The 24219-nt window shown below is 41.1% G+C and overlaps 2 protein-coding genes across 4 annotated transcripts in view; one reads left to right on the forward strand and one right to left on the reverse strand.

The window, feature by feature from the left end:
- LOC131131613 (ubiquitin-conjugating enzyme E2 variant 3-like) lies at window positions 1-5209 on the forward strand. The gene is made up of 12 exons (XM_058076463.1): window positions 1-165; window positions 1405-1489; window positions 1567-1632; window positions 1701-1864; window positions 1933-2074; window positions 2145-2239; window positions 2319-2424; window positions 2498-2668; window positions 3783-3947; window positions 4009-4093; window positions 4164-4287; window positions 4510-5209. Exons 1-12 carry the CDS (start codon window positions 124-126, stop codon window positions 4672-4674), a joined length of 1410 nt encoding a protein of 469 aa, XP_057932446.1. The 5' UTR covers window positions 1-123; the 3' UTR covers window positions 4675-5209.
- The window catches only part of LOC131131611 (USP6 N-terminal-like protein), a 24383-nt gene continuing 4606 nt past the window's right edge, over window positions 4443-24219 (reverse strand). Inside the window, exons 1-15 of one of the 3 annotated variants that reach the window (XM_058076460.1) lie at window positions 21666-21736; window positions 21438-21547; window positions 19372-19445; window positions 19196-19281; window positions 18403-18442; window positions 18239-18319; window positions 16773-16880; window positions 16578-16687; window positions 15231-15279; window positions 10581-10701; window positions 9277-9371; window positions 7764-7829; window positions 7567-7666; window positions 7240-7392; window positions 4443-7170 (exon numbers count right to left, since the gene is read on the reverse strand). In XM_058076460.1, the coding sequence (XP_057932443.1) occupies window positions 6014-7170; window positions 7240-7392; window positions 7567-7666; window positions 7764-7829; window positions 9277-9371; window positions 10581-10701; window positions 15231-15279; window positions 16578-16687; window positions 16773-16880; window positions 18239-18319; window positions 18403-18442; window positions 19196-19281; window positions 19372-19437 (2232 nt within the window). In that variant the 5' untranslated portion in view covers window positions 19438-19445; window positions 21438-21547; window positions 21666-21736 and the 3' untranslated portion in view covers window positions 4443-6013. Of the gene's footprint in view, window positions 7171-7239; window positions 7393-7566; window positions 7667-7763; window positions 7830-9276; window positions 9372-10580; window positions 10702-15230; window positions 15280-16577; window positions 16688-16772; window positions 16881-18238; window positions 18320-18402; window positions 18443-19195; window positions 19282-19371; window positions 19446-21437; window positions 21548-21665; window positions 21737-24219 lie in introns of those variants that run through there. The other 2 variants (XM_058076461.1, XM_058076459.1) reach the window with 2 other exon arrangements.

The raw sequence follows: 24219 nt of genomic DNA on the forward strand, positions 1-24219 counted from the left end.
GGCTACCGTACTTGGAATATATCGGAGTGGGCGGAGCATTACCTTAGCTACTAAAAGTTTGCGGAAGAGTAAAGAACATCGAGCGACCGCGGTCCACTGTATATAATTTTTTTACCTAAATAAATGGACCTTCGTTCGGAGAAAATACAGCGGGTCCTCTCAAAGGTGAGTTTAAAATACATGACGTCAAATAAAACGGTTAATGACGTCGTTAGAACTACGAAGAGCGCTGTAAAAAAAGTCAGCTAGCATAGCATGCTAGCACAGGTGTAGCTGTCAGATGTCACGACTGGCTAAACCAGCTCAACCACTACGACTTTGGGACAAGGAAATGCTGGACGATTAGTTTTACGAGATTTAATTAAAATATAGGACATGAAGTACATGTCTTTTGATATTTAATTAATACATTCCTGAGTTAATAACATATCTCCAGTACGGCTAGTAGCATACCATTAGCAGCTGTTTAAAACCTGAAAAGCTGAAAAATACTCCCTCTTGAATTTATTTGTGCGTGTGTTAAGATATTTTATCATTCCAATTTAAAAAAAAAACACAATTCTACAAATGGAATGCTTCTTCATTCTGTTGTAATGGTATTTATTATAATAAATACCGTAAATTGCTCTCTGGTTCTACCATATCTTACTTATTGTGTGGAAATATGGGCTAATAACTATAAAAGCAATCTTCACTCGCTAAATGTACTGCAAAAAAGGTCAGTAAGGATAATTCATAATGGCGCCTACACAGAACATACTAACTCCTTATTTCTAAAATCACGAATACTTCAACTTGCTGATATAGTTCATCTTCAAACAGCTAAAATAATGCATAAGGCTAAAAATAACCAATTAGCTAAAAAATGTCATCCAATACTTCTCTACAAGAGAGGAGAAATATGATCTCAGGGAAGAAGTACATTTGAAACACTTCTATGCTAGGACTACGTTATGCTAGCCATAGCATTTCAGTATGTGGAATCAAACTATGGAATGGATTGAGTAAGGATGCTCATATCACCTCGTACGAGGTACATTATAAAAAAAATAAAAAAAAACCTTAAACTATATTATGAAAGCAGGAAGTGAACAAATGTAACAGTTACTGATTGTAAAAGTACCAGATGGAGGGGTAGGATTTAATAAGCTTTGCTTCTTCCTACTCCTTTTGGACATGTGGAACTGGGAACTGATTATGGGATGCACTCAATTGTAATCTGATGCATGTTCAAATGAAATAAAACCATTACCATTACCAAATACATTAATAATAACCCCCAAAAAAACATTCAACGTTAGACACAGTATTTTCTAATTTAATTATTTTTCTCTATCGTTGTGTCTGAGACTGCAAATTTCCCCCAGGATCAATGCCGTGTTTATCTGTCTTGACTATTTTTAGTACAAATTCCGCGATGTTGCTCTTGAGGAACTGGATAAAATCGATAACGCCTTCCCAGGGATGGCGCCCTCTGTCGGCACGTACAGTAAGTTGCGTTCACACGCTTCACAGTTCACTCAAACACGTCACAGTTGACTTTTCATTCACTTCTTAAAACCACAGCATTCAATGACGGCTCGCAGAAAGATCTACTGAAACTGAATGGTAACCTTCCAGTCAAGTATGAAGGTGAGATTTACATTTAGGGGCGTGTCACGTGATGGAACCTACCACACTGATGTCTTTTATGCTGATAGGACGCTCCTACAACTTCCCCATTCAGCTTTGGCTGATGGACTCCTTCCCGGTCACACCTCCCATTTGTCTCCTGAGGCCCACCCCGGACATGATTGTCAGGGAGGGCAAACACGTGGATGCCCGTGGACGCCTTTACCTGCCGGTGCTGCACAACTGGGATCATGTATGTGCTACTTGTCTTACGTGTGCGTTTTCAGTCTTCTGGTTCTCATTTGTTGTTGTTTGTTGCAGCCTAAGTCATCTGTGGTGGAGCTTCTGGAGGAGATGATTTCAAAGTTTCAAGAGGATCCTCCACTGACCTCCAAACCGGAAGGAGACCATCAAGATCCTCATGAGCTTCTGGCATTTGTTAATAATCTCCAGATTAGTGATAGTGCGTTACTTTTTCGATGTTCCACATGTAATCAGGATGGTATTTGTAACGCTACTGCGTCACCTTTCAGGTTCAATCAGACATCACGATCACTTGGGTCATAAAGTGTCTGTCATCGGAGCTGGAGATTTAGGGATGGCATCAGTCATGACCATTCTGGCAAAGGTTTGCACCTTTTTTTTAATCTAACTGATCAGTGGAAAGAAGATGCAACTCTCCGTTTTGCTTCTGTTCTCCACCCAAGTGTAACGTGGATCAACTTGTCTTCGTTGATGTCGCCGAGAGTTCCGCCAAGGGAGGGAGCACAGATTTGGAGATCTTCAAGCTGCCGAAGGTGAACGTGTCCAAGGGTGTGTAACTTTCCGTGTTGCTTACCACATAAGGGAAGCCATTTTTTTTTAAAAATTTTCACTCCTCTGTTAGATTTGTCAGCTTCTGCGGGCTCCAGGGTCGTCGTGGTCACGGCCAACGCGTGGAGCGGTGAGCAGTCCTACGTAAGCGTGGTCCAGACCAACGTAGACTTGTTCAAAGGATTCATTCCAAAGTTGGCACGTCTCAGCCCCAACGCCATCATGCTCATCGCCTCTCAGCCTGGTAAGGAACGTGTGGTAGACAAAAACACGACAACAAAACATTCATATTCCATGTGCACTGATTTTAAAGATGGTGGGAGCGTGAGGTCGACGGACGGATCGGTGCAGCCTTGGCAGTAATGCGGTCGCTGTACCGGACCGTCGTGGTGAAAAGAGACCTGAGCCGGAAGGCAAAGCTCTCAATTTACTGGTGGATCTATGTTCCCACCCTCATCTATGGTCATGATCTTTGGGTCATGACCGAAAGAATGAGATTCCGAGATTACGGATCCAGGCGGCTGAAATGAGTTTCCACCGTAGCGTAGCTGGACTCACCCTAAGAGATAAGGGTGAGGAGCTCAGTCATCCGGGAAGGGCTCAGAGTAAAGACGAGGAGTCAGTTGAGGTGGTTCTTGGTATCTAGTCCGGATGCCTCCCGGACTCCTCCCTGGTGAGGTGTTCCGGGCATCATGCCCAGCCGGGAAAAAGGCCCCGGGGCAGACCTAGGACACGCTGGAGGCATTATGTCTCACAGCTGGCTTGGGAACGCCTTGGTGTTCTCTCGGTGGAGCTGTAGGAGGTGGCCCGGGACCCGGAAGTCTGGGCTTCCCTACTGAGACTGCTGCCCCCACGACCCGGATAAGCGGGAAAAATGGAAGGATGATTTTAAAGACGACGTACACGTCATTGTACGTCTAATATTGTACTTTTATTGATAACCAAATGCGTTTATAATGTGCGACCACGTCATCTGTGGCGGTCAGATGTGCCCTAAACACCTCCCTGAGGAGGCGTCCGGGGGGGGGGGGGTCATCCTGACCAGATGGCCGAGCCAACTCATCTGGATCCTCTCAATGCGGAGTTTCTAACTCATGACCGTACTTTGAGGGCAAACAGGCAGCACCAAATAAAATAATAAACGGTATCACCAAATTTATCTGTAGCGGTCCAAATTGACTCGTGGCGATCCACCACAAATAACATCAGCTATGTGTGAGCGAGTATGTATAAAATATATATAAAGAGTAGTATAGAGGATGATATCAACATGAATTATCAACATGACTCAAGGCGTCTCGCCTACCTAAGAGTCATTTTTTCTGAAGTGTCTATTTTTCTCTGTGCTTGGCCTCTAGTGGACATCATGACCCACGTAGCGTGGAGGCAGAGCGGCCTGCCGCCTACTCAAGTCATAGGAGTGGGCTGCAACCTGGACTCGGAGCGTCTTAGCCACGTGCTGGATATCAACTTAAACACTCACAAGGAGGCCTGGGTCATTGGCGAGCTTTCAGACAACAAAGGTGAGTCGGGTACGCCGTGTTTTGTACGTAGGATCGCTACACTATCGACTATCTGGTGCAGTCCCCGTGATGAGTAACACCGGACCGGGCTCCCAAAAGCAGCCCGAGATCGCCGGATTCAGCTCCACTAAACCTTTGCTCAGCAGGTAAAGCCAGGATGTTGACTTACATAAACGGGAACGTACATACGCAGATCTGACCGATGTGTTCTTCCAGAGCTTTCGACATCATGAAGAATCGAGGTCAGCGTTCGTGGTCTGTTGGTTTGTCTGTCGCTGACATCACAAACAGCATCTTGACAAACAGGAAGAAGGTCCACTCCATCACCACACTTGCCCAGGTGACACTTATTGGACACACCTGATAAACCTCCAAAAACCACATCCATGCTGTAAACGCCTCATGATAACATGTAATACTATGTTGGAACTTGGAAGGACTTGGATGATGGACAAAATCCCCCCCCCAAAATTCCCCCCCAAAAGTGCAGTTTTACTTTAAGTCTGCTTTGAGTTTTTGGCCCACCTCTGCAATTTAATTTGACGCCCCTGATCTCCGTCAGGGCTGGAGCGGCATCGGAGCGGAGGTGTTCTTCAGCTTGCCGTGCCTCCTGGGATCCAACGGTTCCACGCGCCTCGCTGGCGTGTCCCTGGGGAAGGAGGAAGATTCCAAACTCAAGGACAGCATCAGCTCACTCACGAACCTCATAAGTCAGCTCAGGATATGACGGACCGGGGACTTGGGACTGCCGGCTTCGGTGGGAAGTCAGTCGGTGGGAAGTCGCTGTTACTTACTGGCCGTCCGCCGCTGATGGGACTGTTACCAAAATGAATTCTATTACTTCTGATGGTTGCATTGCAAGCTTGAACTTCAGCTCGTCTTGACTGGGTGGGGAAGAAATCACACATTTAGATGACATTTTGTCACAAGTGCACTTTGAAACATTTGAAGCTATTTATCGATTTTGGAATATTCAGACACACGAGTACGATGGTGATTCTTCAACAGGGAAAGGAGTCCGTGGGTGACATGCAGCTCATCTTCTTGAAGGGTCTTTTATTAATAATTTGCTTTTTGCACAGCGGAAACAAAAAAAAAAGTTATGTACACTAACATCTAAATGTTTGTGAGAGTGCAATAAACAAAATCACCCGGTGCCTGCTTGACAAAAAAAACAAAACATATGCAATGTTTGTTTTTATAAGACAATTCAATGAAAAACATATCTCAGCCTTTACCTGAAATTTGCTATTTTACCATAAATTAAAGGTAAAAAAAAACAAAACTTGTGTAGATTAATTTTCATTGGTCAATAACATGACATCACAATAGAAGTCAACATTGTCCGCATCAGAGAAAGGAAAAACAAAACTGTACATAAAGCAACAACCTGTATCTTGAACACATATATAAACTGTATATATATGTATACACGTGTATATATGTATGTTGTTGAACACCACATAACTTGTATGATGTTCAACAAAACAGGTTTATATACATATATATACACATATATATGAAATGCCTTCATTCAGAAAAATAATGTGCACATGCATGAATTGACAGTGTAACAGACAAAAATAAGGGACTTTTACTAGTGAACCGCCAGCAAGTACTCTTATGACCACTAGAGGGAGACAATCTTCATTTTAGGCTTATGAACCGTCCTTAACACGGTAAACAATACAATGGAAACATAACTGACACCACAAGCTCCCTTCGGCTGTTTTGTATTTTTCTGTTGTAACTTTTTGACCTAAAAGATATTGAATATATTTTTGACATAAAACAAAATGTGAGCCAGCTCACTTCATCAAGTGAGCATTGAGATCCTCCACGGACTTTAAGACACTTTGTCGGAAATAACTAACATAATATTACAATAATACAATAATGCACTGGCAACGTGCACCGCATACTTTGAAGTACAAAGTCTGAGAATTGGAAAAAAGAGTACTTACCTTCCAAAGGGATCATCCTAGAAATGTGCCCGGTGATAAAAAAAAACAAACACTAAATAATAACTGGCCATTCTTTTAACATAAACATAATGAATCCATATTTCAAAAGGTGACTGACTTTGGTAGCCGCTGCCCACCTGGGGGTCTCCTACAAAAGTCCAGGCTGGATCGGACCGCCGGCACCCCGCCCCCCAACTGTGGGGGCCTGGACTGGCCCGCCATGGACCTGGTGTACAAAAGTGGCGCCGGGAATGCGGAATGGTCCCTGGGGCCCCGAGAGAACGGCTTGGCGTAAGCGGCGGGTGAGGCGGGTCCGTGTGTGTCGGCGTGACGCTGCATGGGGGACAGTCTGTCGGCAAAGCTGGGCGGGGGCGGGGGGATGATGGAATCGTCCACCCAGCTGTCCTCACCTTCGTATTCCGCTTCCTGAGGCAAACTGGGAAGAGCACAACGCGAGGGGGAAAGGGAGGACGGTGACGGGGGGATAAACACGGGAGGGGGGGGCAGCGGGTGCACAGCGGGGTCGTAGTCTCTGTTGAAGACGGGTGGTGGACTGCGGCGCACCCTGGGAGCCTCCTCGGGGGTGGAGCCCAGCAGCCTCTCCGGGCAGCGGTCGTAGTCATCGGCTTCGGACAGGTTGTCGTACTGGGACGTGTTGGAAGGGCGCCTGTCGGCTGCCGAGGCCGGGACGAAGAGGGACACTGGGAACTTGGTGGGCTTGGGGGGGGCGGACGCTGCCGCCGTGAAGGCACGGGGAGGGAATAATTTCGGAGACGGCTTCATCTCAGCCGCCGACGGGGGAGGAGAGGGGCGCTGGACCGTTATGCGGTCTTGTCGCCCGTCCTCCGCCAGGTAAACCAGGGGCGGGGGCGGCAGATCCGGGAGGTCCAACACTTCCTGCGTGTGCATGCTGACATCATCTAAATCAGGCGCTTCATAAGGAGGGGGCCACTCCATTGGCTCCTCTGGGTTCCCTCCTTGTTCTCCTTCGGGGTCACATTCAACACAAGGTTTTGCCGCTTTTGGGGGTAACGGAGGCGCTCTGCAAGGCATGATGGGAGACGGCGTTGCTTGTACGCGCACCGCAGCCGGATCAGGCGACGGCAAAGAAGGTGTATTTGACCTGCTGAGGATTCTTTGCTGGGGGGTAGAAACAGACACATCACCTTTGACCTCCAGAGGAGATTCAGGCTGCCGAGGAAGAAGGTGAATCGGCCTCTCTTGACCGAGCGCTTTCATTGGCAGCTCATCCGACTTGGCTATAAAAGGAAATTCATGGACAGGAATGAATTATAAAAAAAAAAACAATAATTCAATGTGAACTATACCTGGGGGGGGTTGGTCCAACTTTTTACTCCGTAGCTCAGTCATGGCGGCTTGCAGCTGCTCGACCACGGCGTCATCTGAAAGGAAGTAGGAAGCAGCCAGCTGCTCCTGAAGAAACTCCCTCAAGTCCTCCAACTGAAACTTCAGCAAACGCTCTGATTGGACGGAGAGTAAAAGACACATTAATGCCTTGCTTAATACGTTTCCTGATTATCATCCAATAGGAAGTCGGAATTTCGGTCTTCTCCGCGGCGGCCAATCAGAATGCGACGACGACGGCGTTGAGTTGGATTAGACACAGCGAGGCGTCCGACGGGCCTCAGACTCACTCTTGTGTAACTTGAGGGTGGTGTAGGCCATGGCGGTGAGCATCTTCTCCCCCTCCAGGATGTAGATGTCCCATAAGCGCAGGGTGAGAGTGAATGGGGTCTGTTATGTAACGGAATGCAGAGATACGTGCGTGATCCAAAAGATCTACAGAAAACGTTGAGATGATTTGAGAAGATGAGTGAAATCAAACACTCACCCTGTCGATGAAGCACTGGAGGAACCACTTGGTGGTGTAAATCCCACACGTCATCTGCTCCTTGTCCTGTGCAGGACAACGTTATGAGGAAAAGTGTCTTCCATTTATATGCATTTCAAATAGTTGTTTATATGTCGTACTATAAGGCTGCACGGTGGACGAGTGGTTAGCGCGCAGACCTCACAGCTCGGAGACCCGAGTTCAATCCCACCCTCGGTTTACATGTTCGTGGGTGCATGTGCGGGTTTTCTCTGGGTACTCCGGTTTCCTCCCACATTCCAAAAACATGCTATTTGTTTACTTTAGTTTACTTTACTTTAGTTTGATCTTAATCTGATTTTTAATATTATTATTTATTTATTTATGTATTTATTTGACTTTATTTGATATCAAATTAAATTATAATTTAAATTAATTTAAATACTTTTTTTCTATTTTTTTGTTTTCCTCATAACCTTGTAAAAAATGTTTTCATTTAATTTAATTTAAATTAAAACGCTGCATTTAAATTAAATTAAATTGACTTTGATATTAAATTAAATTATAATTTAAATTAATTTAAAAAATGTTTTTCTCATTTTTTGTTTTCCTCATAACCTTGTAAACAATGTTTAAATTTAATTTAATTTAAATTAAAACGCTGCATTTAAATTAAATTGACTTTATTTGATATTAAATTAAATTATAATTTAAATTAATTTAAATAATTTTTTGTCATTTTTTGTTTTCCTCATAACCTTGTAAAATTGTTTTAATTTAATTTAAATTAAAACGCTGCATTAAAATAAAATAAAATAAAATAAAATAAAATAAAATAAAATAAAATAAAATAAAATAAAATAAAATAAAATAAAATAAAATAAAATAAAATAAAATAAAATAAAATAAAATAAAATAAAATAAAATAAAATAAAATAAAATAAAATAGTTTGTCAAGATGTGCCCTGTGTTTGGCTGGCAACCAGTCCAGGGTGTACCCCGCCTCTGGCCCAAAGACAGCTGGGATAGGCTCCAGCACCCCCGCCACCCTTGTGAGGATAAGTGGAAGAAAATGAATGAATGAATGAATATCATACTATAAATGTCAAAGTATAAAAATGTGTATTGTGAATGACGCTAACCAAGATTCCACTTGATATATCCTGTGAGGGAAATCATTCATTCATTTTCTCCTCATGAGGGTCATGGGCGTGCTGGAGTCTATCCCAGCTGTCTCCGTACACCCTGGACTGGTGGCCAGCCAATCACAGGGCACATATAGACAAACAACCATTCACACTCACATTCATACCTATGGACAATTTGGAGTCGCTAATTAACCTAGCATGTTTTTGGAATGTGGGAGGAAACCGGAGTACCCGGAGTACATGCAAACTCCACACATAGATAGCCGAGGGTGGAATTGAACTCGGATCTCCTAGCTGTGAGGCCTGCGTGCTAACCACTCATCCACCGTGCAAATACATACAAATAAAGCAGCATACTATATCGGTGTTTGAGTGCTGTATCTCACCAGGTGCTTCCTCAGTTTAGGCAGCATTTTGGAGAGGATCCGCTCATGGTGGGCCTGGAAACGCTGCAGTTTGGGAAATCCCGGGATGAAGAAACCTAGCACAGTGGAAAAACACACATCAGCAGACCATAAATGGTGGGCGGAGGAGACATAATATTTAAAGTCTTTTGCCGACTATACTAAGATGAGTGAGATTATATTCTTTACAAATGCTCATGGGGTAAAAACTATAGCTATAAGCCAGTATGAATTATTACTGAAGGCATATTGAGACAATGGTTGATAGAAAATAGAAATGGATGTGCAATCATTATTTCAAATATATAAAAATCCAGTGTAAAAAAGTGATTCCCCCTCCTGTTGACCCCCCCGGCAGAAAGAAACTACCGGTAATTGAGCTCTATCAGTCTGGAACAGGTTATAAACCCATTTATAAAGCTTTGGGACTCCAGCAAACCACAGTGAGAGCTATTATCCACAAATGACAAAAACATTGAACAACGGTGAACCTTCACAGGAGTGGGCGGCCAACTAAAATGACGCCAAGACGACCCATCCGAGAGGTCACAAAAGACCCCCCCCCCCCCCCCAACACCCGAAGAACTGCAGACCTCACTTGCCTCAGTTATGATCGGAAAGACTGCGTATGCATGTTTGTTTGTAATAATAATGACGAATGGATTATATTTTGGCTGCACGGTGGTTGAGTGGTTAGCGCGCAGGCCTCACAGCTAGAAAACCCAGGTTCAATTCCACCCCCGGCCATCTCTGTGTGGAGTTTGCATGTTCTCCCCGTGCGTGCGTGGGTTTTCTCCGGGTAATATATATATATGTAGATATACTGTGTATATTATGTATATTACTAGGCTGCACGGTGGTCGAGTGGTTAACAAGCAGACCTCACAGCTAGGAGACTTGAGTTCAATCCCAACCTCAACCATCTCTGTGTGGAGTTTGCATGTTGTCCCCGTGCATGCGTGGGTTTTACCCATGAGATAAACGTGACTCGGCTGCACGGCGGTCGAGTGGTTAGCGCGTAGAACTCACAGCTAGGAGACAAGGGTTCAATTCCACCCTCGGCCAGCTCTGTGTGGAGTTTACATGTTCTCCCAATGCATGCGTGGGTTTTCTCCGGGTACTCCGGTTTCCTCCCACATTCCAAAAACATGCTAGGTTAATTAGCCACTCCAAATTGTCCATAGGTATGAATGTGAGTGTGAATGGTTGTTTGTCTATATGTGCCCTGTGATTGGCTGGCCACCAGTCCAGTCACCAGTTTGAGCGTCGTGTATGTGTTGTCTCACCATGCATGGCATGCTTGCTGTTGGTGAGGAGCTGGGACAGAGCCCAGAAGGCGTCCTCCTCATTCAGGTACATGAGCAGCATGGCAGCAATCTGGCTCATCCCTTGACAGTAGCTCACCTCCTGGGAACACGACAGTGGCGACAGTTGAACTCAAGCGGAATAATGAATTAATGAGAGGAATAATTTATTATTAGGGCATGCAGAACGTGCTGGAGACTTTTTAAAAAAGGGAGCACCTAAAGTACTCGCTGTAACAATATTATAAACATTTCCACCAAGGTTGTTCAAATATTTACTACAGTACATTTGGGGTGTTTTCAGCTTGTCTACCACTCTGAATACTTTAATTCCGTGACCAAAACGCCCTTGTCCATATTAGGGCCGTGGAAGCTACCATTCGGAGTACCCTTTCAAGGATAGAAGTAATTGTGATTACTGTGAGCTTAAACAACATTCTCCACATTCTTCACTGCTGTCACATAGGCGAAAGGACAAACACCCCCCCCACCACCACCACCACCTCGCCCTCCCCGTTTCGCTCGTGCTCTCCCACTGACCCAGTTTCTTACGAGCAGTTTGTGAGTGGAAGGGAAATGGGTAATAGGGAATAGCACGTCCATTTCCTATGGCTCAAACACCTCTTCCATACAGGAAGCGCAAAACACATCCCGATGAGAAAAACACACCAAGCACTGTTTGTGAAAACTGACATGTTGTGGCGGAAAAAAAGTGCCATAGCACTCCAGATGGTAGCCATCTCCGCTACATATACATACATATATAAATATACAGAATGGTGTGAAAAATCCTGATTTCTTATTTTTATATTAATATTTTAATATTCGTCAATGACAACACAGCTCAACACTAAATGCAGTTTTCCTTATTAAGGAGAAAGAAAAAATCCAAACCCAAAATGACCCCCCAAAATAGTAATTACTTCAAGTGTTTGGGATAACTTGCAATGATAGTCTCTTGGCAGAATCATTGTAATTCAGCCACATTGAAAGGTTATCCAGCATCAACCGCCTTTTTTAATGTCGTGCCACAGTGTCTCCATTGGATTCAGGTCAGGACTTTAACCGGGTCAAATCAAAGTATTCATTTCTTCGCTGAGCTCTTTGAGTAATGATGCTCAGCCGGCCACTCCTGTGAAGGTTCACCACCGTTGCATGTTTTTGCCATTTGTAGATAATGGCTCTCACTGTGGTTTGCTGGAGTCCCAAAGCTTAAGAAATGGCTTTATAACAATTTTCCAGACTGATATATCATATATTAATGTCATTTAAGTTATGTTTTCACACACGGCCATGTAGGTTTGCATTTCCTCACCCCGCTCCCCTTAATAAAAAAGTATCATTTTGTGTTTGGTTGTGTTGTCATTGTTATCATAGTTGTGTCGTTTGATGATCTGAATAAGAAATCAAGAAGGAAGCAAACACTTTTCCACACCACCGTAATTTATAGAATACAGTTGACTACATTCTGTTTATGTTCGTATGCTGATCAACAATCATTAAAATTCCCAGAATGCTCCACTGTAGCCGAATTCATCAGTCCCAGTGTCAAGTTGTCAACATTACAATATTAACAATATTGTGTATAACATTTTAGCCTTCTATTCTACCTGAGATTGTAACCTTTAATGTTCATTTATCCCTTTCATTCATCATTTATATGCATTTTGAATTGTTTTCTGCATCAAACTGTAATTGTTAAACTATAAAAAAACATTTTTGGCTTTTTGGTTTTGGTTAGAGTCTGTTTCAGTTAGAGTAGGCCTTCTTGAACAAATTAATGACGCTAACCAAGGTTCCATACGGTATGGACATACAGTATATACATTAATAATATCTTTGATATAATGTATGTCCACATCAAACTATAATTGTTAAACTATAAAAATATTTTGGCTTTTTGGTTTTGCTTATAGTCTGCTTCAGTTAGAGTCAGACCTTCTGGAACAAATTAATGACGCTAACCAAGGTTCCATACAGTATGGACATACAGTATATACATTAATATCTTTGATATAATGTATGTCCGCATTAAATAATAATTGTTAAACTATAAAAACATTTTTGGCTTTTTGGTTACAGTCTGTTTCAGTCAGAGTCAGACCTTCTGGAACAAATGAATGACGCTAACAAAGGTTCCCTAGGGTATGGACATACAGTACATACATTAATAATAACTTTGATATCATGTATGTCTGCATCAAACTATAATTGTTAAACTATAAAAAAAACATTTTTGGCTTTTTGGTTTTGGTTAGAGTCTGTTTCAGTTAGAGTCAGACCTTCTGGAACAAATTAATGACGCTAACCAAGGTTCCATACGGTATGGACATACAGTACATACATTAATAATAGCTTTGATATAATGTATGTCTGCATCAAACTATAATTGTTAAACTATAAAAATATTTTGGGCTTTTTGGTTTTGGTTAGAGTCTGTTTCAGTTAGAGTCAGACCTTCTGGAACAAATTAATGATGCTAACCAAGGTTCCATACGGTATGGACATACAGTATATACATTAATAATACCTTTGATATCATGTATGTCTGCATCAAACTATAATTGTTAAACTATATAAACATTTTTGGCTTTTTGGTTTTGGTTAGAGTCTGTTTCAGTTAAAGTCAGACCTTCTGGAACAAATTAATGACGCTAACCAAGGTTCCCTAGGGTATGGGCATACAGTACATACATCAATAATAGCTTTGACATAATGTATGTCTGCATCAAACTATAATTGTTAAACTATAAAAATATTTTTGGCTTTTTGGTTAGAGTCTGTTTCAGTTAGAGTCAGACCTTCTGGAACAAATGAATGACGCTAACCAAGGTTCCATACGGTATGGACATACAGTACATACATTAATAATAACTTTGATATCATGTATGTCTGCATCAAACTATAATTGTTAAACTATAAAAATATTTTTGGCTTTTTGGTTAGAGTCTGTTTCAGTTAGAGTCAGACCTTCTGGAACAAATGAATGACGCTAACCAAGGTTCCATACGGTATGGACATACAGTACATACATTAATAATAGCTTTGATATAATGTATGTCTGCATCAAACTATAATTGTTAAACTATAAAAATATTTTTGGCTTTTTGGTTTTGGTTAAGAGTCTGTTTCAGTTAGAGTCAGACCTTCTGGAACAAATTAATGACGCTAACAAAGGTTCCCTAGGGTATGGACATACAGTACATACATTAATAATAGCTTTGATATCATGTATGTCTGCATCAAACTATAATTGTTAAACTATAAAAAAACATTTTTGGCTTTTTGGTTTTGGTTACAGTTTGTTTCAGTTAGAGTCAGACTTTCTTGAACAAATTAATGACGCTAACCAAGGTTCCCTAGGGCAGGGGTCAGCAACCTAAGGCTCCAGAGCCGCATGTGGCTCTTCAGCCTCTTTGTTGTGGCTCCCTTTGCAATGCTCAAATATTTGTTTTAACACACAAATGAGGAAAATATGCATCTTTGTAATTACTTTTGAAAAAAATGGGACTTTCTGTGAGACCGTATACTAGCAAGAGTACTTGATCAACTCCGCTTTTTCTCCTCTGAACTACTTTGATACCCCAAAATTCCCTCCAAATCTGGCAGTCAATCAAAATCTTGGGAGACTCGCAATTTGCTCTGGATGTGAGCATGTTGCTACACATTTCTTGCACGGGGAGAACATGCAAACTCCACACAGAGATAGCCGAGGGTGGGATTGAACTCGGGTCTCCTAGCTGTGAGGTCTGCGCGCTAATCCCTCGACTGCTATGCAGCCCCTATATTCTGCTGTTAAATTATGTTTCGAGGCTCCATTCTATTTTTCTTCAGTGAGCGAGGGAGTAAAATGGCTCTTTTGATAGTAAAGGTTGCCGACCCCTGCCCTAGGGTATGGGCATATAGTACATACATCAATAATAGCTTTGATATAATGTATGTCTGCATCAAACTATAATTGTTAAACTATAAAAATATTTTTGGCTTTTTGGTTTTGGTTAGAGTCTGTTTCAGTTAGAGTCAGACCTTCTGGAACAAATGAATGACGCTAACCAAGGTTCCATACGGTATGGACATACAGTACATACATTAATAATACCTTTGATATAATGTATGTCCGCATCAAACTATAATTGTTAAACTATAAAAAAAATGTTTGGCTTTTTGGTTTTGGTTAGAGTCTGTTTCAGTTAAGAGTCAGACCTTCTGGAACAAATGAATGACGCTAACCAAGGTTCCATACGGTATGGACATACAGTACATACATTAATAATAGCTTTGATATAATGTATGTCTGCATCAAACTATAATTGTTAAACTATAAAAACATTTTTGGCTTTTTGGTTTTGGTTAGAGTCTGTTTCAGTTAAAGTCAGACCTTCTGGAACAAATTAATGACGCAAACCAAGGTTCCATAGGATATGGACATACAGTACATACATTAATAATAGCTTTGATATTGTTTGTTGTTTCTTTAAACTCAAGCCAAGTGAAATCCACGATTGCGCACGATTACACAGCTCACAAAACAGAATAAGGCCAGATGCAATGCCACTTCTGCTTTAGTATGTGCTCTGGAACGCCACAATATTATGTAATGCTCATGTGTTTTTACACACCTGCATCACTTACCGTGTTGTAGACAGAGTAGGCTGCCAGTACATGAAATAGTGCCTGTTGCCTGCAGGGGGGAGAAACCAGAGTCAGAAAGAAGAATATTGAATGTTTGGCAACAATTACAGAAGCTGGTAGAGCATCCCTGGTAAAGTGATGAACCTTCAAGGACCATATCCCAAAATGAGTGTCATCAGTGGGCCCAACTCTCATTAAAACAGCTGCAAATATGACTTCAAAGAGTCTGACGATGCCGGGCTGCATCTGCAATTAAGTGTCCTTCAAATCCTTAAATAGTCTCAATTTAGCTAATTGCATAAACCGTATTCAATTTTTAAAACATCAAGTGTGTGACATTGTGTGTTACTTCAGTTCCTCATTCAGGCCTTAACCAAAGGCACCGCATGTGAGGAACTTTTAGCATTTTACTTCCAGTTGTGTTGCTTCTTTCTTTTTATGACAATTGTCAAAGCAACACCGGTTATCCCTGTTAGAATCACATATTAGCCACTTTTATTCCACCATTGAAAAGCAACCACCAAATACCGTGCTAGCATCCATTACTTCCATACATACTAATATGACCATTGAACGTATGTTTTTTAATGGTCGCAAATACAATGTGGACCACAAAGGATGTCTTACAAACAGTGACTGAGACAGGAAAGGAGCTTTAAATAGTGGCCGGTGTCGACGTGCGAGTGGGACAGCTGTTGACTTGTAGGGAAAGAGTGGGCAAGCCAGCAGGACGGTCTGTTTGGACTCAGCCTCGCTTAGACGTGAGTGGGAAGGCGAGATCACTCCGACACTTTCTCACAACCGTAACCACCAAAAAACGGCGTTAGTGTGACAAATTATTTCACATATTTATTTACTATAAAAGATTAATTATTATCTCCGATTAATGCATCATTGTAGGTGTGATTGTCCTGTGCCAGTACTTGATGTCAGTGTGCTTTTTTTTGATTAAATGCCATTTCCTGTGGGGCTTTGTGCACTGACAGGAAGACTAATAAAATAGAGAGAGGAAACCACCCTTTAAGCTGAGCGCGTGTATTGAGCGGGGGGATGCCTGAAGCCAAAGGTTACGCCCTAACAGAACCTTGGTTAACATGCATGTGGATAGCATAGTTTGATCGTGCCATGTCTTCCTTATTCTCCTTATAACAATGCAACATATAACATATTTATGTTATCCTTCCTGTTTACACACACTGACCAATAAGAGAAGAGCTCATGTGGTTTGACATGTATTTTGCTTCCGTTTTTTTTACCGTGTGAAGAAAACGAATATTAATTAGAGACCCATATTTTTCCCCGCTGAGATACAAGATGTTTCTGATAGCCTTTCAGAGAAGGACTCACTTGACTCCAAAGCGGTCCATGAACATGATGTGGTTCCTGAAGGTTCTGTTGACATCTAAGTCAATCTGTTTGATCTCCGTGGAGAAGTACCGAGCCTGCAGCTTCATTTTCTGATGAAACAAACAACAACACCACATAAAACGTCAAAAGAGATGCCGGGTGGGAGATAATGTGTAAAAGATGTATGATTAATACCTCATATTTGCCCTCATTGTCTTTTTTAACCTTCTCTACGTCCAAAAGTAAAGCCCAAGCCTGGCCTCTGAGCTGGAGGGGGATGCCTTTATAGACGCGCTTCACTAACTGGAACAGGACCAGGACAATACAAGTCATCAACATCATACAATCAACTTGACACAGTTATGTATTTCTATTGCACCAGTGTATTATCTACTGTGACTATGCATGACATGTAGGAGTGACAAGACGTGACAAGGAGAAAAGCCCAATCAGACTGAACTATGGCATCGCAACTATACACATAAACTGTTTTACACACACTTTAAACCCTGCAATCCAACCTATCTTGATGCTTCCAGAGTCGTCGAGTGACATACAGATGTGTTTCCCATCGCCGTGTGTTAATGTCCAAGTAGAAGCTGGAGTAACTCTTTGATCAAAGTTACTTAAGATTTGTCAGATCAAAACATGTGTATGTTCGGACTTGTCTGCGCCCTTACGTACCGTTACCATTAATCGCCATCATCAAGATTAATAACAAAAAAAAGCACAATGGCGGCCACAACAGGTGACTCCCTCCGCTCTACACTCCTAGTACCTGTGGCAACAATAACAACACTAACCCTAACTCCTCATACGTAGAGGAGATCCGTGTTGACAATTTAGTCGCTATATTTAGCTAGCAGGGGCGTGCATTGCAAACTATAAAAACAGTAAGTTGGCATTATTCAGCGACAAGGTGGAGCTATTAATGCTGACACCCACTATTGAAAAGCTAGCATTTCAAGAAATGCTGCAAATGTTTGACAACACACAGTACTTGCGAGAAAATACATCTTACAAACATCAATTCCAGAACATGTCAAGGGAAGGATGGCATATTTAAGTAAATATTATACTACTTTATTACTATTTTTTTATTACTATACTACTATTATACTATTACTACTACTATACTATACTATATATACTATACTACTACTACTATACTATTATCATTGCAGTGGCGTATTAGGTCTCAAAGAACTTCAACAATATAATTTAGTGTCAATTTGTGGGACAATAAAAATTTAAAAACACACCCGCATGGTTTTGTGACTCGGTTAAAATAAAAAGTTCATTTGTTCAGTCATATTTTTCATTACACTTCATTTTAAATCAATGTTAAAATCTTGTCACGTTCTTGTGGACCCATCTCGTGCATCATATTGTGTCGCGAGTTGGTTGTCTCATGACACCCCTAATGACATGTTTTAGTTGGTTTGAGGTCTGGTGACTGCATAAATACCATATTAACACTTGACTAATGGATGGGTTACTATACTTCAGTTACATTGAACTACTATACATAGACACTGCAGTAATCACAAGTATGCTGTACAAAATGTGTTTGCCGTTTGCCTCGTGTTAACCGTTTGGAGAGCCATGGAGTTAGCGCCACAGATTGCGGGAGTGTCTGAGAGGAATCCCGAATTACGCACCTTCTCACTGTTCCTGTACTTGTTCCAGTTCTTCACCATTTTAAGCCATTTCTCCACGCGTTCGATCTCCTGCTGCTTTTGCTGGGGAATGAAAAATGAAAATATTGTCCAGTGCTGAAGTGATAAATGAAAGATGTTCAGTAGGCTGCAAATTAAATGCATACCTTTTCTTCAAGCACACTGGGTGTAGGTAGTTCTTTCTCACTAAAAAACACAAATAAATAAGAATAAAAGACCTTAACATGGTATAAGCTAAGAAGGAAAAGAGCGATGGTCGAATAAAATATGCAACTGCGATCTGTCAGCATAGGTTAGCAATCATCACAGAAAATATAAAATGGAATGTGGGGTTCCTCAAGGTTCAGTATTAGGTCCGATTTGTTTTAACATTTACAGTATGCTGCCACCAGGACGGGTCATCAGTAGACATGGCAGAAACTTCCATAATTAGGGGGTCCTCAAGGTTCAATTTTAGGTCCGATTCGTTTTAACATTAACAGTATGCTGCCTCCAGGACGGGTCATCAGTAGACATGGCAGAAACTTCCATAATTATGCTGACGATACACAATTGTATATCACTGTTTCTTCTGACAATCTGAGTCCTATTAACACTTTTTCGATGCAATTTAAATATTAAGTCCTGGATGGCTGCTAATGTTTCCAGAGGCTCAAAATTAAGCTCTCAGATCCTCAGTCACTAATCTTTTAACAATCCCAAAAGTCAGAACTAAAACTCGCGGTCAGGCCTCTTTCCGTCACGACGGCCCCCGTTTGTGAAACAGTCCAAGTGAGGAACTAAGGTTGGCAGCAACTGTTGACATGTGTAAAAGTACACTGAAAACAATTGTATTATTTCAATCAAAGAAGAGTCAATCAGACTCTTCTGTCTGATTGACTGAGCTCAAAATCTTAAAGACTTCAGGAAAATGTTAGCCCGTGAAGTGGAATAACTTACTGAAGGAAACCGAAGCGGTCTGTGACCTTATAAATGCTGTAGTCAGCATCCTCCCAGGGGTCAATACTGACACCCTCTTGCCGGCCCTGAAACAAAAACACACCATAAACTAGGAAAGATGCTATGGACTACTTTGACAAGACGGTGGTCATCAGAAACGGCAGTTCCGTTCTTACCTTGTCATATTTAGAAAGGATTTCAGCACGTTCCTCTGCTATCAGTGTGTCTATGTCCTTCTTCATGTCAAAATCTGAAATTAAATCCGAGCATGTGGAGACAAAACTTATTATTAAAGGTTATTGGTTATATTACACAAAAGGTCAATTACATTGGAATGATTATAATGGGAAGAAAACAAACCACATGTACTATGCAAAATAATCATACTACTACTGTATGTACTATGAATCATCATTCACCAAATGGAAAAAGTGACATTGTTGATTTGAATTTACTTGGGGGCCACTGGAGCTCGGGTCTGGGTGAGACTGGGCCGCATCAGGTTTTCCAAAAAAAAAAAAAAAAACGCATTTATTAAAAACATTTAAAAAAAACTTTGGTTCCAATTTTCTACAAGAAAAGCTCTGATAAAACATTCCACTGTTCTCAAATACCTTACTTTTTGTTTTTCTACACAATATACACATTTATACTCTTTTTATTTACAACATATTGCGCAACTGCTTGAGACACATGCTAACTCGCAAACTAGAGAGCTAGCGACCTAGCCTAACGGTAGCCTTCAAGTTATTTCCTTTCAACTTAAATAGCCAAAAACTTACCACTTCCACACAGATAGGGAGGATAACTATTAACAGTTATTTAACCTTTAACATGAACATTAAACGTAATATTTTTTTCTGGGTACATGATACCATACAGCATCCATATCAAACTTGCACGGGCCGCACTAACGTTAAACTTTCATATCAAGGCGGGGGGCCTCAAACTAGTGTCCTGCGGGCCACATTTGGCCCGCGGGCCGCGTGTTTGAGACCCCTGCCATAAACAAAGCAATGAGGAAGACTTTCACTGAGACACTTTCAGCAGCCAGCTAAGGCCCCAAGGAATATGTTTGGCATGTTTTGTACAAACAGGTGTTTACACACCTGTCTCGCACACGCAAAGACCATTCCACTTGAGTCTTACACAGCAGAAACACTTTGAAAGGATCATCAGTGGTTCACTTTCTTATACGCCCGCACTGAAAACGATTCATCCCGAGATTGTAAATGACACCCACTCTCTCAGAATGACACAAACGACAATTGTAAAGACAACCTCATAGTCAATAGAACAATATCTATAATATGAACCGTTTCTGTGCCAGTTGCACACGGCAGCTGATCTTCCAATCCAACAGGTGGTCTACTGTTCTACGTTCTTGTCCTGTTCTTGTGCATCTCACACCAGGCTATTTTAAGGGGGTTTTCTTATGTCGTCAACATTTTTCAAGCAAGAGCTGAGTAAGCTATATGCTTGGTGGTAGCTTTTCCCTGTATTTACTTCAACATTGTATCCATATGGTGTTAATCTTTGGGGAGGCAATTGAACCCTATGAATTCTGTTTTGTTTTTTCCATTCCCTTTACACTCATTTTCCCAACATTGACTGTATATTTTCTGGGTTAGTGAATAAAATGTCCATTAATTAAATGCATATATTCTAAGATTTATTATTAATTGGTAAATCTATGGACAATTTTGCCTTGTAATTCAGAAATGGATGTACAGTAGACATCAGCAGGCATTGTAAAACGCTCGCTTACATTAAAAGTAGCAAAGCACAACACAAGTCGCGCTAGCATGCTCTGCTTAACTAAGCTAAGTCGGCTCGCTTGCATTCATGCTCCATAAGAGAGGACTTTCCAAGTTTTTTTCACAAACGTTCGCCAGTGATTTAGCATGTTAAGTGTTTGTGATGAGATTGCCAGGGAAGTACTTCCCCACGCAAATGTTCCATGTCCTCACAATGGTATTACACCAAGATTCCTGGTATATCAGTAAATTCTGTTTTCATTGGCCAATTCTGTGATTCAATTAACATGGAAATCACAGGACCTTAGCTTCAAGCATTAACATCTCCAACGCACTAAGTAATTGTGTAACTTTCAAATTGAAATTCCCTAAAAAAAAACAGAAACAGACCAAAATATATCACAAAACACAAAAGCTATGAGGTTTAACCGTCTTCATGCAAGATGTGAGCATATCACAAAAGACAGGAGAAATCTTCAGTGTACCTCAACTACTGATCAGTTCAACGTGGATGAAATGAGTAATTCTGCATTTTGTTGTTCTTTGGCTTTTTGAGGCTTTTTTGGAAGAATTATTCCAAAAGGACCAAATACCCCTAAGAAAAGAACAAGAAGAATTACACAGGACGTTAGGTGAAGCAAGTGTAACATAGTATAAGGCAAATATTGTATAAGTAAAGTAGAATGCATAGACTATGAGACTAAAAACACTACCTACTATTGCAGTCATAACCCATGCTGAGCTAAAACTCAACTCTGAGCCTCCAACATCACTTCCTGTCTGCCCACCACTCCGTTCTACCTAGGAAACACATACAGCAACACACACAAGCATGAGTCTTATTTATGTCTACTATTTGGGGTAATATCAGCGTAAAGTGGCTACAGGGGTGTTTTGTTCAAGTCCAGCACCGACACCAAAGTTTGGAAGTGAAAAAGGGGTATCAGTGAAAAGTGGAGATCTACTGTATATTGGTGGTGAAGTCATTCATACATTTGGCTGACCACCAAAAACTAGCATCCCGGAACTGATTGTATTCGATCTTGGGTGTTCCACTGCATCTGTCTTTGCCTAAATGACCAACTTGGTCAGGCAATTAAATGTCCAATGAAGCAATTCATGCTTCTACTCATTAAGCACCTTGCTAATTTGTTTTCTGGTTTTCAAGGGTGACATATTCACATCTAAATACATTTGGGACATGTGTCCAAATTTGTTGTTTTTTTTAATCCTAGCTAAATAAGAATGATGTTCAACTATTATCCAGTGTACATTCATTTGTGTGTGGGGGGGGGACTTTTTAGCTTCATCTTATAGGTTCAAGCTGCTTACTTCCTGTGTTGACTCTTCTCGCTACCGATAGTATTGTGTAGGGGTCGGGAAGAAACGGAAACCAGCCACTGCCACTCCTTCAACAACAGGTTCAACGAGAACTGTGAAAGAGTGTCAAACAAAAACCTTGACGGAATACAGTCTCAAATGATCATGTCAGTGTTATTTTTGCTTTGGGGTTATGTGCAAATAATGGAATATCAATGTACATTGACGTAGGCTTTAAATACAGGAAGGTTGAGAACTATTGTTTTGAACGGGGAGAAGCAGTAGAAAACATAAGGAGGTCAAAGAAGACATCTGCATAAATTCTACACAGAGAATAAGAACTACAGTATAAACTGCATCTCTCAAAACAGAGTGTGGGAGGGGGCAGAGTTGGGGAGGAAGTGGTTAGGTGGGCTTGTTTAACTGAAAGTACTGCAACGACTGTTCTGTGTGACTACATTGTAATAACCTGGTTGCTTAAAAGGAGACAAAGCTTTGAGACAGAGGCCCGAGTGACATCATGTCCTGTTATGACATAAAGCTCTATCAATAGTCCGGCTAGCTTTCAGTGCTCATTAACCACAAACAGCTTGCAAAGTGTTCTGAATTCGAGCTAGCTCATTACACGGACTTGAGAAAAAATGCTGTCAGATGTCTTTTTTTTTTTTTTTTAAATCAGACCTAGCTTTCTGACTCTGCCAATGATATGTTTATTTATTTAGCAGAATTGCAAAAATCTATAAAACCTTGTGGTGGATTTTGGATTTTGTGGAGTTGTACAGTTACAAACATTGGCATATTATAGTAGCAGGTAGCTCTATATTGGACAATTCCTAATCATGAGTGGTTTTTATGTTAAACTCGTACTGGTACTTGTATGTTTCTTAGTTACCTTTTGTGTTAATTTACTGTGTTAATTTTACACTTATCTTGTGTCTACAGGGCTCTAAAGTTAAAAACTATAAAGTCACAGACGCTCTAACTATGAAAACATTCAATTTATTAACATTTAATCCTATATTGTGGAAACTCAAGATGGTATAAGCAAACATTGCTGCTCTCTCCTTGTATGTTTCTTAGTTACCTTTTGTGTTAATTTGCTGTATGATTTTAATTTTGTGGCTAACTTAGGCTGTTTGATAAGATTCAGATCAACCCCTTTTCAGTTTCCTCAACATCAAAGAAGTATCACACACTATTAAGTCATTTAGACCATCCGAATGTTAAGATTTTTTGCTACAGACACAGTGATGCTCAAGGAGCTTAGCACATCAGTCACACACCCCACTCTAAAATTAAGCTGTCCATGTGGTGCAATGTGGCGTAAAGAATGAATAATAGCAGTCTAAAGGTGGCTATAGGGGTGTTATCTTGTGTCTACAGGGCTCTAAAGTTAAAAACTATAAAGTCACAGACGCTCTAACTATGAAAACATTCAATTTATTAACATTTAATCCTATATTGTGGAAACTCAAGACGGTATAAGCAAACATTGCTGCTCTCTCCATTTCCATCATCCCCGATTATCTCTTTTTGAGTGTAGAATCAAACTTGAGCACATGCAGGATTTACAACAGAGGATTACATTCGAGAAAATGAAAAGCTTAGATGAAGTCTGGCAATGGTAAAGTAAGACAAGACCTGTGAAGACCTTTTGCCACGTGATGATTAGTCAATCCTCTGCGGTTATCCAAACACAACAGTAAGCCTTTAACCGTACACGTTTGCGAGCTTGCCTCGGTTTGAGTCCAAACCAAAAGGATTTGTATCTCTATTTGCTAACAATTTTCCTGTTGGGATAGAGGAGATTGTCCACAGATCACAACAAAATCCATTGTTTAGTCAAACAAAGGCCACATTGGGTTTAAAGGACAGAAAGGAAGAGTCGTCACCATCTGGTCTTATTAAGCCTGAAGGCTTGTGTCTTAACGGTATCACAAATGGTTC

Source organism: Doryrhamphus excisus, chromosome 6 (genome assembly GCF_030265055.1).
Source record: "Doryrhamphus excisus isolate RoL2022-K1 chromosome 6, RoL_Dexc_1.0, whole genome shotgun sequence".
NCBI lineage: Eukaryota > Metazoa > Chordata > Actinopteri > Syngnathiformes > Syngnathidae > Doryrhamphus > Doryrhamphus excisus.